The 14,669-nt window shown below is 34.7% G+C and overlaps 2 protein-coding genes across 3 annotated transcripts; both read right to left on the bottom strand.

Moving 5' to 3' along the window:
• Positions 1–212: 212 nt before the first annotated feature.
• Positions 213–7,392, bottom strand: LOC147556203 (uncharacterized). Of its 2 annotated transcripts, none has more exons than XM_086664019.1 (11): positions 7,246–7,392; positions 6,997–7,038; positions 6,789–6,911; positions 5,176–5,296; positions 3,400–3,528; positions 2,185–2,294; positions 1,909–2,089; positions 1,585–1,788; positions 1,211–1,450; positions 892–1,087; positions 213–595 (listed from the first exon to the last, which is right to left on the bottom strand). In XM_086664019.1, the coding sequence occupies exons 2-11, from the start codon at positions 7,017–7,019 to the stop codon at positions 501–503; spliced, it is 1,422 nt and encodes a 473-aa protein (XP_086520145.1). In that variant the 5' UTR covers positions 7,020–7,038; positions 7,246–7,392; the 3' UTR covers positions 213–500. The 2 variants fall into 2 exon arrangements, with proteins under 2 accessions (XP_086520145.1, XP_086520147.1); XM_086664021.1 differs by having other exon boundaries at positions 7,276–7,381.
• A 3,071-nt stretch (positions 7,393–10,463) lies between these two features.
• LOC147556202 (LOB domain-containing protein 29-like) lies at positions 10,464–12,194 on the bottom strand. Its single transcript, XM_086663303.1, has 2 exons — positions 11,744–12,194; positions 10,464–11,255 (listed from the first exon to the last, which is right to left on the bottom strand). The coding sequence occupies exons 1-2, from the start codon at positions 12,047–12,049 to the stop codon at positions 10,839–10,841; spliced, it is 723 nt and encodes a 240-aa protein (XP_086519429.1). The 5' UTR covers positions 12,050–12,194; the 3' UTR covers positions 10,464–10,838.
• Positions 12,195–14,669: the final 2,475 nt, after the last annotated feature.

Here is a 14,669-nt window from a genome sequence, read left to right as displayed (position 1 = left end):
TTATAAAACCTTGAAGCTGGATAGAGATTCTCGGAGTGTGAAGTGACTTCAGATGGCAGGTCTGTCTAACGTTTCCATCGAGTCTTCTTACTGAACTACACACAAGACTCTGAGCTGAGGTCTAGGCAGAGCTCGAGTAAATAACAGAATAATCGAAGGGACACGAGAATAGTTTTTGACTAAACAGGCTATCGATCTAAAACATGTATGAATTTTACTAGATGATCTTCAAAACAATCATATTATCTTCATCTAAATTGGGTCTCAATTAGGGTATCAAACTTATCCCTTGTGTAAAACAATATGACACAATATTCAGGCCTGAAGCAATGGTTCAGTCACTATTTGGGCCCCAGCCCTTACCAAATTATATCGAGACAATACAACTTTCAAGGCGATATTCACGAACGAACCTAATAGAATGAAGAAAAGGAATCTAACATGGTTTAACTCCGCCTATTATATACAAACCGTGTTCGATAAAAAGATGGGGTTTTCTTTTAGCCTTCCTCCCAATCAATTTCGTCCTCATCGTCACCAGATTCCTCCACAGGAGTATTTAAACCATTTAGTTTGCACTTCTCTGTTATAGTACCTGTAAAAAAGTTCGGGTTAGGCACTTGCATGAAAGTAAATTTGAAACTCTCTTTCAGATAACTAAAGAAGATTTAAATGCCGCTAGAATTCTAAATTGATGATGTGGTTCTGATCTCCAGTCGACTAGAGATTCAGTGACTCTATTTGAAGGGAGATGAGTTCTCGTCCGTCCTTTTAATCGGAAATTCACATTAAGCGTCGAGAGTAAAGACTAGAGCTAATAGGAGTCAATAACTTCTATCGTTTATTTTCCCCAGAAGACCACAGCCAAATCAGCAGTTACATAAACCATACCTGTAGTTGGAGCATGTTCCCATATAACTTCATCATCCTCGTCATCTTCCTCGCGTTTTGATTTCATACCAACTTGGCGATCAGAAAGCATATCAGATAATAGATTTGCTGTTTGTTCTTCATGCTTCTTGGCAAATTCTAGTTGTTCTTGTTGCCTCTTCAGTGATGCAGCATTATAAGCTTTGACATACTCCTCCTAAACAGATTGAAAAAAACTACAATGAGATTTTATTCCCAGAAGATTTAACATAATTTGTTACGTACATCCATATTCTAATACGAGAAATAATAAAGTCAAAATTAATCACTTTGAACTTGCCTTTATACTCGTGTCATCCTCCTTTTCATTAACTTTTGACTTTTTGTCATCAGATAAATCTGAAAGTACTGATTTCCTATCCATTTCCGACTCATCGTTGGCGACTTCTCCACGTTGTTCCTTCGTAAGATTCATGACCTGTTTAATCGTCCAAGGAGGCACGACTTTCAAACCAACAGTTGGAGCATCAGGTTTGGTGTCTTCTTTCTTTACTGCAGTATCCAATATAACAACTTCAACCTGCGAAGAATCAGAAAAAAATCTATTATCAACCCGTCCAAACATGTTTCAGCAGTGTCGGAACTCAGAAACATGATAGAAAATACATAAAGAAACAAAAACACGTAGTAAAAGAAGGAAAAATTACTGCCCACCTTTGTATCCGCAAGAAATGGCATATGCATTCCACCATATCCTTGGCCTTGCGAAGACTTAGATGGATCATTGGCACTAGAATCACCATTTGCTGCACGGTTAGCAGCATTAGCTCGGGCTTCCCATGCTTGTAGCGTTCCAAATTCAGGAACAGGCAAATCCTTTACTCTATTAAGTTGGTCCATCAACGGCTGCAACTGGTCCTGCATTAAAAATCCAGCATATCCAAAGATATAACACCTACCATGCATGAAATCGTCTGCTCCCCGGCGAAACTCAGCATATCCATCGAAGAGATATAGAAGAAGAAGTTAGTAGCACACCTCCATCTTTTGAAGTATGTCTTTCAACTTTTCCCGTCTCCTCCTTGCATTGTCATCTCCGTCGCCCATTTCCTCAGCAGCTAGCTTATCACTCTCAGCAACAAGTTCTCCATTGCAATTTTCACAGACAAAAGCTTCATCAAATGGGGAGACCAGTTGAAGTGCATCAAATGCTGTATACCTGAAAATAGTCGAATAACAGAATATGGAGAATGAGGAAATTTGTTTTAATATAACAAAAAAGAGATGGATTTTGAGAACAGGAGTAAGTATAACCTTTTGCCACAATCAGGGCATACATATTCCTGAACTGTGTTTCTATTATCCAGTGCATCTTTCAGTTTTTTCTTTAAATGATGCAGTCTGTATCTCACAACATCATATATCTGCAAACAGATTTCCCACTTATCATTGTCCACAGAAACGTTTACTAGCACTTACACCATAATTATGAGGCCCTAAGCTGAAACCTAAGTCACCTTTATGGAAAATGAGCCCCTAAGCTTAAAACTATCAGTTCTGTTAATCCTAAAGCCACTGGTGAAAGTAGTGACCTTAGTCAAAAGTTCCAGACACAGTAAAAGGAGATAAAGAGATGACTGTGTACTAAAGAATGTGGCCTTCGGATCTACGTTGTTCGAAGGAGGCTTAATAGATTGTGTTGGATAAAATTTGTTCTTTTTCAAAGAAATTTTTTGTATTGAATGATGATTACAATCGACATAGAGGTATAGAAAGAGTAGATATCATGCATATCTAATTACTAATGTCATATTTTCAAGCAGAGACTAGAAAGGCAAAACCTAAGAGCCATTCAACTGCCTACTAGAGATGGGAGGTCCGTCGTATCGCCTAGCGCTTCATACAACATAGCTTGGAGAACTTACTAACCTATATCTGCAAATAATTTTTAATGATTAGGGCCACAAGTAGCAATGGGTTTTAGACTCCTAATATAATAATCAGCTGTATTTTCAATTTGTTATTTTTTTTTACTATACCCACATTTTGTTATACAACAGTAATTAGTTTGTGAAAGTTTCATCAACATAAATCAATATTGTCACTTCGGAAACTTGTTGAGTATTCAAACATTTTCGAAACACACTCATGGAGTCATGGTTAAGAATACGCAAACTGAGAGTTTTGAAAAATGTAAAAAGTAAATATAATAAAACAAAAGAAGAAAACGGAAACTGAGTTATCAAATTCACAGCAATACAGCATTGATGGTGAAGCGACACACATGATCAAAGAATCATTTACTATGGTTGAATTTTGAAAACACTGAATGTGATTAAGAAACAAATAACTTTCCAGGCATATGAAATAAAATCAGTAAAGTTGCAGTTTCAGTAACAAAATAAGAAATAGTTTGTTTAACTGCTAACAAAGTTTGAGCCAGCAAACTCATATCCAAGCCTCTTTTGGTGAAAAATAATCAACATATGCAAGTAGAAACCATACAGATATACATCAACAAAGACCAACCTGTGAGTAATCTAAACAGCAGTAGGAGTGGGTATGCAGCTTTATCTTTTCTTTTCCCTCGTTCCCATTTCTCTGTCTATCACCAGTGGCAGCGATTGCAGCACTAAATACCTTTGCTCCTTTAGCTGTCTATACAAAATCAAGCATCAAATAACAAATTATCGTTGTTCATAATCATAGGCAACATTACTGAATGATTCCCTAAACTGAAGTACTATTAGGAACTATGCAGTACGACTCGGCCGAGTCAGTCGAGTGACTCGGGACTCGGCTCGGACTCGGACATACACCGAGCCGAGTCCTGACTCGGATCTGACTCGGGTCGTTACTAGTATATGCCAATTTTTTTTCCTTTATTTGTCACATATTAATTCTGTTTTTGAAAATATTCTAGAAATACCAAAATTTTCCGTTTCTTTCAAAAGATTATTAGTAGTAAGTTGCAATTACAAAGTCTATTAGTAGTAAGTATTTAAACCTTTGGAATAGCAAAAGATTTTCTAGAAATATACCAAAACATTGTTATAGAAAGTTGCAATTTAGTAGTAAGTATTTAAAATCTTTAGAATACCAAAAGATTTTTTAGACATAAAAAGAAAAATTTATTAGTAGTAAGTATTCAAAATATACCAAAGGATTTTCTGAATAAAATATTTAAACTACCAAAACATAGTTTTAGAAAGTTGCAGATTAGTTGTTAATTTTCAGTTTTGAAGTTTGAACATGATTACATTTTGAATTGGCGTATTAATCATATTATATGGAGTACATACATTAGTAACTACTTATGGGAAGCAATGAGATCGACTCTGGCTGACTCGGCCGAGTGACTCGGCTGACTCGCCCCCCTGACTCGGACTCGGATCTTGGCCGAGCCGAGTCCGAGTCCGAGTCGTACTACTTAGATTAGGAAATAATAAGGCTTCTCGGCTTATTAGAATTATATACGTAAAAGAACTAGTTGATAGTCGGAAATATCAGAACACTTTAAATCTTTAGAGCACCAAAGGCAAGAAGAACCGCATTAGGTATTGTCCAGGGTAAGATAAACACAAGTTCAAAACACATAAGACACGGTAAGATACCTAAGCAGCAAAGCAAAATTTTGATAAGCAATGGAAGGGCTCTTCTTAAAGGCTCTATAGACCTTTAATACTTGTAATGGCATATTGGTTATAAAAGAGTTCTATGAAATTTGATATATGCAAGTACTTGATCCAATCGGACCTGTAGACATTCGATATCAAAATGTTACCTTCAATGGGATTATCAACCAGAATACCATTCAACAAAAAACTAGAGGAAACCCTTAGAACTGAACAACAACCAATCCATCACAATGGTTGAAAATCATATATAAAAAGGAAAACTTTTACCCAATACCTCCCACGCTCTCAACAAAGAGGTCAACAAACCACATACTGTACTCACTGTCGGTAACTGCATTACTGGACAGACAGTGCATAAGCTGTTTCTTACAGAAACAATCTAAACGAAAAATCTCTCAACGTTTTCCAACTATGAATAGTTCCACAATGTTCAAATCCTTACCATCCCAAAGTAACTCACTTTATCTCTAGTGGACAATACTTCATATCTGAAGAGTTTCATACGATGCTAAGAACCAAAAGCAAAATAAACTGGCGACAACAAAATTTAAAATAGAAGGAGAGTAAAAGTACTTAATCAAGTTATATCACAAGATTCATATGTACATGGGACTAATAGACATTATCACCTAATCACGGTAAAAAAAAAAAAAAAAAAAAAACTAACCTCCTTCCTATGATCCCTCGTCACTAGCTTCTCTTCTTCAAGAAACCGCAAAATGCGGCGAAGTTGCTTTGAATGCAGCTTCAAATCCCTAGCCAAATCTTCTTCTCTAACCCACTGACACCTAAACAATTGGAAGTCTAGAATTGATCAGAATTGACAAGCAGCATGAAAAAACAAAGCCTATTTAGACCTTATTTAACAAGTGAAAAAGAGTTAACATATTACCCCAGAAACCAGAATTCAACATGCATATTTCAAATCCAGACTTAATGTCTGTTAAACTATTCAATTCTTTCCAACAATATCTACTCTATTCCACCATACACATTACATGCTCATACTACTCCACGATAAGCTTACAACCTTGTGGTTGGAGGATTCTACATTACTTTCTTTTACGGACCTCAACACATGGGGATTAACGAATGACACACTGATACTGTGATACAGTTTGGTAGTTTAATGATAGTAATACTTGGATGAAATGTACCAATGGATGAATGGAATAAACGATCGAATCATGTATAAAAAAATCCTTGGACTTAGGACCCTTTTTCTATAACTAAGAAGCGTGGATTTTGCATTACCTTAAATGTTAAACTTGTATCTGTCCTGAAAGTGAGAAAATCTGAGTCTGAAAGTGGTAATTTAACCTATATGTCTTATCACTAAGCCATTTTGGCAGCAGAACAATAACATCAACAAGTTCATTTACTCCATAACATGTACTTTACTTAGTTCCCTTTCCCATACTCAAAGCACTATCCTTTATTCCTTGCCGAAACGACAAATCAGAGCACTCCACAAAATAACTTGCATTGTTTTAGAAAGTGCTAAAAACAATAATGGAAATCTCAGTATCAGACAAGTACAGAAACCAACACTGTTTCTTTGGATAGAGAAGTGGTTTTGCAAAAGAATCTTCACAAATAGCCTTCATCATTATCCAAGAGACACATCATTCCCTTGGAAGTTATTCCAAAGGAATGAAAGGATATAGAGACATAGTCGGTAGGGACCCAAGCGATTTCACGTAGATGACGTCATTTACAGAGACAATGCATCTACCAGTTTTCCATTCAACTATTTCTCAAAGGTGCATATGTATGTTTCCCAACAGCACTCCAAAAATGATAGGCATATGCAAAATTATAATACTAATGCCTCACGTACAGCCCGGCTTTACACATACATAACGTAAGGATATGTTCGCAAAACAGAATATAACCTCAGAAATATTCTAGTTTATCATATTAAGCTTTTGATAGCATAAAAGATAATAAATCACCTTGATTCTAATTTTATGTCGACGCATCTGAATATCCTCTATGTATGATGTATCATCCTTCTCTTCTTCACAATATAATCCAAATAGTAAAGGTGAAGGTGACACTATGTTTCATATAGTTTTTCAACAGCTATCATTTAAACCTAGAATTTTGGTATTAAGTTCACTGCCCACACTGCCCAATTAGGATCGTCAATCTCATTCTTTGGCGCCAAAAGATTGTGCATACTGAGAATGCTACTATTTTAGATTCAAAGCAAATACAAATTTGATAAATTTATCAACTCGAACCTTGTGAAAAAAAAAGTATTAATGAAGACTGAACCTTGTGAGAGCATCTAAAATCACGACAGCAATCCCTCTATTATCACTCCTGGCATTCTTTGGCTGGTTATTGCTTTTCAGAGTAATGTCATCGTAAAAAGCTCGAGCCGTAAGCTTGACCAACCTAACATACACCAATACTTGAAATTAGGTCAACAACGTTAATAGATGTTATCAGTGATTACTTAAATACAACTTGAAGTCATTACTTGTCGAAAGGCCCCAAACTCATCTTCCTCAAATTATTCTATCTGCCATCAGAATGTCAAAGAGGAAAATGCGTGTTGTCATCAAAGAAGAAATTGAGGATAAGTTCTTGATTAAATCACATTAATGGAACCGTATTTGGTTTAAACCCTAATTAATGAAAAAATGATAAGTCGAAACAACAGTAAGGAATTGAAGAGAAAACTACCATGAAATCAATTAAAAGTTCATAACCTAGAACAAATAAAAACTCAATCAAGAAATTAGGGGTCATGGATTACCTTCTTTACTTCTTGTAGAGAAAGAAACTCCCCAGTTTGAAGCAGGAAACCTAAAAATCTGGTATATATAGTTTTCGGCTCCAGTCAAAATTCTACAAGCAGAGCCTCTTTTTGTTTTTAGCTCTCCCCATGAGGAGTTTGTCTATAGAGAACTTGACAGGCTTGGGTCACCATATTGGGCTTACAGAAATGGATCTTTGGTCCATGAACTTGCATCCCGCTCTTACATATCTGAAGTCCTATGTTCGAGTCTTGGTGGAAGTAGTTTATCCCCATTGTTTATCCTGTTTGTTGTATAATAGGCACTAAATAAAGTAAGGGTTGTCTTGATGGTTTTAAGGGCTCTTAGTGTGACCAGTAAAGGTCTTTATATGATTTTTAAGAGTCCTAAGTATCAATTATAGTGGTGTACATGCTCATCCAATTTTCATGTTGTATTTCAACGTTGTAGCATTATGATGTAATCAATGTCATATAGTGAATGAACGAGTCTTGAAGTCTGCCACAAAAACATATTGGGCCTACACTTGTAGTCTGGGGCCCTGGGCTTACGTATTATACTTTTGTAAGCATTAGTGACCATGACTTGGGATGACCTTTATGTGTTTTACTTTTGTAGATTAGATGAAGAATTTTTTAAAAATCGAAGTCAAATTCATTTGTCCGTAAAAGTTTATACAATGATTTATCGTCCTGGTTATAGAGATAGAATTCAAGCTCTTGTTGAAGGACGTTCACGACGAGATACGAATATTGTTAGAGAGGCGATTGGGATTAGTAATGTTCACGGCGAGATACGAATATTGTTAGAGAGGCGATTGGGATTAGTAACGAGAACCCGAAGCTAGGGAAAAGTTCTGGTGGTGGTGGAAGAGATCATAATGGAGGTCGGGATAACAAAGAGAATGAGATAGAAAAAGATAAAACACAGAGAAAAAAATGGTAGCGGTAAGGGTCGGTGGTTGGAAGTGTGGTAGTGGTCGGAAGTTGCAATGTGGAGGTGACATGATGATGAAAATGGAAGATTAGAGACTAAAATACGATCATGTTAATTCTTGGACTGAATATAAAGATGCTCCCTAAGTCAATTTCTATTGACTATAAGTTTGTATTTTCCAGAGACTATTTCAGATTCCCAAAACCGTGTCCAACTTCAAAATATAGCTGAAGAGACACCGACTCATTACCGTATCATAAATAATATATTTTAGAGAAAGAAGTAATAGAAAACGTTTCTTTATAACAAGCACAAACACATGAACTTATCCCCACTACAATAAGTCTTCTTTTTTAGACACAAAAGAAAGCTTTTACCTACTACTTTAAGAACTACCTTTTGTCTCTCGATTTTGTTGAAGTAGTTTCATATTTGTTAATAGGACAATCAATTAATCAATGTATCTAAATGACTAAATCTCTAACCTGGAAGAGAAAGAAGATTATTGTTGAGAAGAATGGTACATTTGGGATGGAAAATAATGTGAGGTCCTCCTAACATATGCTCCAAAATAGTGGTGTGATTAAGAATTTAAGGACCTAGTTCGAAAAAAAAATAGATTTTTTTTCCAATAATGTTAAAACTTAAAACACAAGTTTTTATTTACAAGTAATGCATTCAGCAAACACGAACGAAGTACGAAATGTCTTCGTATCTCAGATGAATCTAAGTCGTGTATTTTTTTGCTCCCAAATATTTTTTAAGCAAAAACCACAGATGTCCAACTCCACTTGTTCCATGAAAAAAATTAAACAATAAGTAATAAACTTGATAACTAGTCTTTCATACAGACTAACCTAAAACTAGTTGCATCATCTATAATCAATAGTTGTTATTATTACTAATAGTTCAAGATAATATTGATCAGTTGAGATAATCAAGAAATAAAAAGTTTAGCAAGGGAGAGTATTGAAATTATGACTTCATGTTTGTTGCACAAGATGTTTACTAACTAAACTACTTTAGCAAATTATTAGATTTTTTATTCGGTTTTTAGATATTAAGATAATTTTGATTACATATTAAGATAGTTTTGACAGAGTGGAATCAGTAGTACTATGACCGTAAATTTACTTCTTATTGTTTATTAATAATAGGAATTCTACTAAGTTTTTTCATTTATTTTTCAAGAACAAATTCTTGCAATTAGTTGAAGCAAGCGCAAACTAATCCATTTTTTAATATGTATCCTCGCATACGACAAATACCCCATTTAAATAAAAGTGGCATATATGTTAAAGTAGTTAGATCGATCTCCCTATTTAACTCTGAAAAACATGAAACACTAAACAATGGGTTCTTACTGAAAATGAGGGATTTCAGAATCCTTATGACATTGATGTTGTCTTGTAAAAGGACAGAGTTATTTAGTAATTTATTTACGCGCATAATTAGTTTAGTTTAGTTTAGTTTGTATAAGTAATAGTTGGAACGTTCTTATCTGATCAAACTTTTACACGTAATAAAGTTACTAAGGGATAATCAGTTTCCGTAGCTACTACACAACAATCAAAATTAAATTGCTTTATACTTATTTTAATCAATACTTAAGTTCTGATTATAATATTTAAATGCATTATTGCTTAGATACTGTTCGTACTAAAAATTGTATGTTGCAAAAACATTTTAAAATAGTTCCCTACTTCGGTTAGGTGGTAACGAGTATCTTCTTTATTTTTGTGTTTTAGAAAGCAAAAATGCTAAAATTACCCATAGTGATCCTTTGGTGACTTCCTCACATACGTAGCCAATCACGCGAGAGATATTTTGGTCTTTTTCTTTTATAAAATGGTCAAAATACCCCTTGTCTTAAGAGAGACCACGGAGGTCATATACCTCTGTTGTTCTGAAAGATTTAGGCTGTATGCCTTTCTTCTTCTGATTTTCAAAGAGCGAGATAATTCTTTCACATTTGGCTGATGGACTTGTTTTCTTGAAATGACAAACTAGTCATTTTTAATGTTTCAACAAACAATCATGATAGAGAGGGCAACAAAATTATTATGAATTTAGAGTGAATCACCATCGAACGACTCACAATTACTCTGTTTCATCAAGAAAGAGAAAGTGTCGTGAATCCAGTCGTCCCATTGAAATTCACACCTATTTTGTCGATGGGTGTGACATTTTCCTTCAACAAAAACTACCACAACTTTGTGGTTAAAACACAACGTAATATATAGAGAGAAAATTGATAGAAGAAAAAAAATACTAATTAGCATTGATTTATCTCTCAAGTAAAAACACCTAATATACCTTACTAAATTAAGCTTGTCAAATTATTAACTTAGTTTTTCTTTGAATTTACATGCCCATGCAAACACATATCTGTAACATACCAGAAGTGATACAATCACAAAGGATTTGACAAAAGAAGTTACCCAGCTGATGTGGTGGTTGTGATATTCATCTCTCAACGGCCTAGATTTCGTCAAAGTTTCAAATCACAACTTCCACATCAGCTGGGCAACTTCTTTTGTCAAAATCCTTTGTGATTTTACCATTTCCCATAACATAAGCATATGTTTGAGAGAGAAAAAGACAGATCTTAATTACCATGAGTTGATTATGAGTTTCTCATCATTCTAAAAGCTAAAGCTTGAAGTTCACTCAAGTCAGTATTAGAAACTAATCTTTTCTTACTACAAGGTTGAAATGGAGAATAGTATTGATGATGATGATCATCTTCATCTCTGTTTTCTTGAACTCCTCCTCCTATATCATTACTACTGTTGTTATCAACCGACGAATCAAGCGAACTTTGTGGTGAAACTGATGAATTATTATTATTCATACAATTATTAGTCTGATAGCTCAGATGTTGTTGATGAAACCCTCCACCACCACCACCACCACCACCACCACCGGCACCGCCTATGTTGATCCCCATCCAATGGTTCTCTAAGGACCGCGAATCCACGATGTTATTATTCGCCATTAATTGAGCTTTCACTTGCATCAGTTGACCTTGCAAACTTGCTACCTATTCACAAACATACACCAAGAAATCTTGTTCATTGCTACTCTATTAGATCTGATAATGCTAATACCTCCCCACTAGCTCTAGTTTCATGCCCCAAGTTACTCTTCCTTAAGAAAATGATAAAACAGGCTACAAAAGTAGACCTATCCCAGACCTAAACAGGAATTAACCATCCATCAAGACCGAAAATGTCCATCAGGAGAGAGAAAATGTGTTGACTCGAAAATAAAGACAGTTGATTTCGCGTATGTCTAGAGTAAAGAATAACAGGACTTGCCTAGACTTCTCTGCTCTAAGAATTCTATTGTACAGATGATGTGGGATAATGCTAATCACTATTACTAGGTTATTACCACATAAAATAACACAGTGTTTAGTAAAGCTTAATTTGTTCTACTATAAAAAAAGAACTAATACCCCATATATATTAAAAGAATTCCTTGAAGCCAAAATTGTGTATATATATAAGCATGATTACTAACTAGTACCTGCTGCTGGAGTGCAAAAATATGAGAAACACAACCATAAACAGGATCTCTAATCCTAGCTTGAGCTTCATAAGCAATCGTAACGACAGCTTCGCAACGATCGTGAACAGGTACATGTAATAACAATTTTGAAACATTACTAGCACCAAAAACCTTATGAATCGCGGCGAATCGAGCTGGCCCTTGTTCCGAACAGAAATAAGGTGCAAACACACAATCTGTAGCACACTTTCTTCTTAGAAATTTACATGCACCACAAGGAGAACCACTACCAACTGATGAACTAGTACTACTCATGGTAGCCATTAATTTCTAAAATAGAGAGATAAGGTAAAGAGAGAGATGGGAATTTGAACAAAACTCAATCTTGAACAACCCACAGACACACACGAACACACTAGGGAAATGGGGGTGCAAGAAAATTTGCAAGGGCACAGAACACAAGTGGGTCTTGAAATATTAGGGCATAAAGAGATCTTTATAAAGGTACTAAACTAGAGACATGGAAGGTATGAATGTAAGCTTCTAAGGGAACATTTAAAATAAATTTTGAGAATTTTCAAACTTTGGGTTATATTTTTTATTTCGAAAAAGACTATTTATCATCGATTAATATATTTATATATAGTTCGTGGGCTTTTATTTCATTATGTATTTGGAATAAATTAAGATAAAAAGAAGTATGTAAAGAGTTAGATTTTGGGGGTTTTAAGTATAAAATTAATTTTCCGCCGAACGCCGTACTTGGGAACTGCTGCTTTTTGTTTGTTTTCTTGTACTCGGATCACTAACACCTGTCGACAATATTTTTATTTTTATTTTTTTTTTGTTATACAATATTTAATTGAAAGTAATCTAAAAGTCTTTGATGACATAAAACTGTGACTTTAATTGCTTTAGAAGAAAAAAGTCATGCTTCTAGTTTGGTTGGGAATTAGATGTTCATGAAACCAATGTGAGATTTTGTTATTCAACAATTTAAGCCCTTGGATAGGTTGACTACAGTTTTGACGTATTATTGATTTTTTTATCATGGGAACCGGCTAAACCTCTTTTTTTTGTTGAAAGCTAAATCAATTATTAATAATGAAAAGTCTGATCACAATACAAATGAGAAATAAAAACGATACGGTAGTCCAATAATGTTGGCCAAGATGCGTCCTCCCCCATTTCGCTAAATACTCTGCCGGTTTGTTCTGATCACGATTAACACGACTAAAGATGATATTTTGAAATTGAGGAAGTAACTCTTTTTATTTTGTGGATATGCAAGATGGATTACCATTGCACTCTCGAATCATAGGAATCAACAACAAAAAAAAGGAGAGCGCTACAATGACAAAATCTTTGATTAAATATTTGACTTAATGACTCATTTTCACTAAAAGACAGTTTTTTCAAAGTTTGACTTTGATGTAAACAGTTATTTTATCCGTGTGACTCATCGAGTCAAAGATTTTTGACAAATCACTTGTACACTTAACATTTCCGGAGAAAAAGGGCTAAAGTTGACCCTAAATCCAATAAATAGAAAATGAAGATGCGAGTTAAAATAGTTTTCCCATAAACTAAAAATATATCTAAACTTCCTACCGATTAAAAATTGTTAGAAATATATATAGTTTTTTTTTTTGCAAATACCAATTATATTAATAATTAAGAATATTATTATAATGTAATTGGGGCAGAATATGAGGAATAGCATCGAAAATTCTTGTACTATTATTATGCCGCACCCAGTTTGCAAGAATTTCAACAGGACCATTGCTTTGCATTTGATGTCGTAGAATTGGTGTTTTAGTTTTTTTTTATTTTCTCAATATGAGCTAAAGACTGCCACTGAATTGTATTTCTTGTGTTTAAAGTAACGTGTTACTGTTTCTCATGTCATTTTGTATATTTTTGTTGTAAGATATTCTCTAGCCAATAAAACTTATCTCTTCTCTCATCAAACAAATCCACTAAGGCTTTTGGATGAAGATAGTTAGTTATGAATTTCGATTTGAATAAAGATACTAGGATTTTTGATAAGTTGTTGTGTTCACATATCTATTAGGTTAATCGAAGTCCTGAAGACTAGTTTAGATTTGACATTTGTACGGGGGGTTGAATCATCTAGTACAAAATCAATTTTTTGTACCACGGCTCCCCCTACCAACAAAAAAAAAGGGCTAGAGGTTCAAATACAAGACCCTAATAGTGCTAATAGTTCACTCATCTTTCAAAATGTGTCAAAAGTCTAAAAATAAATTATACCCACATCTAGTCCAAATGAAGATCCAATGCACCAAATCCTATCTCTAGGCAAAAAAGATTTCCCTTTTTTCAACTTTATCCCTCTATATATATACAAAGGCAGTTATGTATTCACCATTTCTAATAGGTCATAACCTAATTTTCAATGGTTATTTTTCAAATAGCCCCCAACTTTGTGATCAGCTTCCTGTCTAGCCTCCTACTTTATCAAAAATATCTAGATGAACCCTTTTTTCAATTACCGTTATAACACCGTTAATCAGTCATCTTTTCTCTCTCTTTCATCTCATCACCTCTCCCTGCCACTTCACCGGCGAAGACCGCCGACCAGCCAATTTTCAGGCCGGCGACCTTCAAACATTAAAAAAAAATTCTCTCTCCTTTCTAGATCTGTTGAACCATTGAAGTATGAATTACTAGTAATAATTACACACTAAAATATGTATTGTACAAACTACCAGATGTAATATACAAACTAAGGGTATGCAACAGTCGGTTTTTTTCGGTTTTAGGTTGAGCCGAATCGAACCAATAGGTGGCGGATTGACTAAATCGTCGGCCGAAGCCGAACTGATTATTCAGCTCGGTTGAGTTCGGTTTAACCAAGCACAATTTCATTTCATAAAAAAAAATTCTTATTATTGATTATGGTTCTTTTATTTATTTTTTT

The sequence above is a fragment of the Eschscholzia californica genome, unplaced genomic scaffold, assembly GCF_041429995.1.
Source record: "Eschscholzia californica isolate CP2 unplaced genomic scaffold, dmEscCali1.0.p SCAF_2, whole genome shotgun sequence".
Taxonomy (NCBI): domain Eukaryota; kingdom Viridiplantae; phylum Streptophyta; class Magnoliopsida; order Ranunculales; family Papaveraceae; genus Eschscholzia; species Eschscholzia californica.
This window is presented reverse-complemented; position numbering and strand designations above follow the sequence as displayed.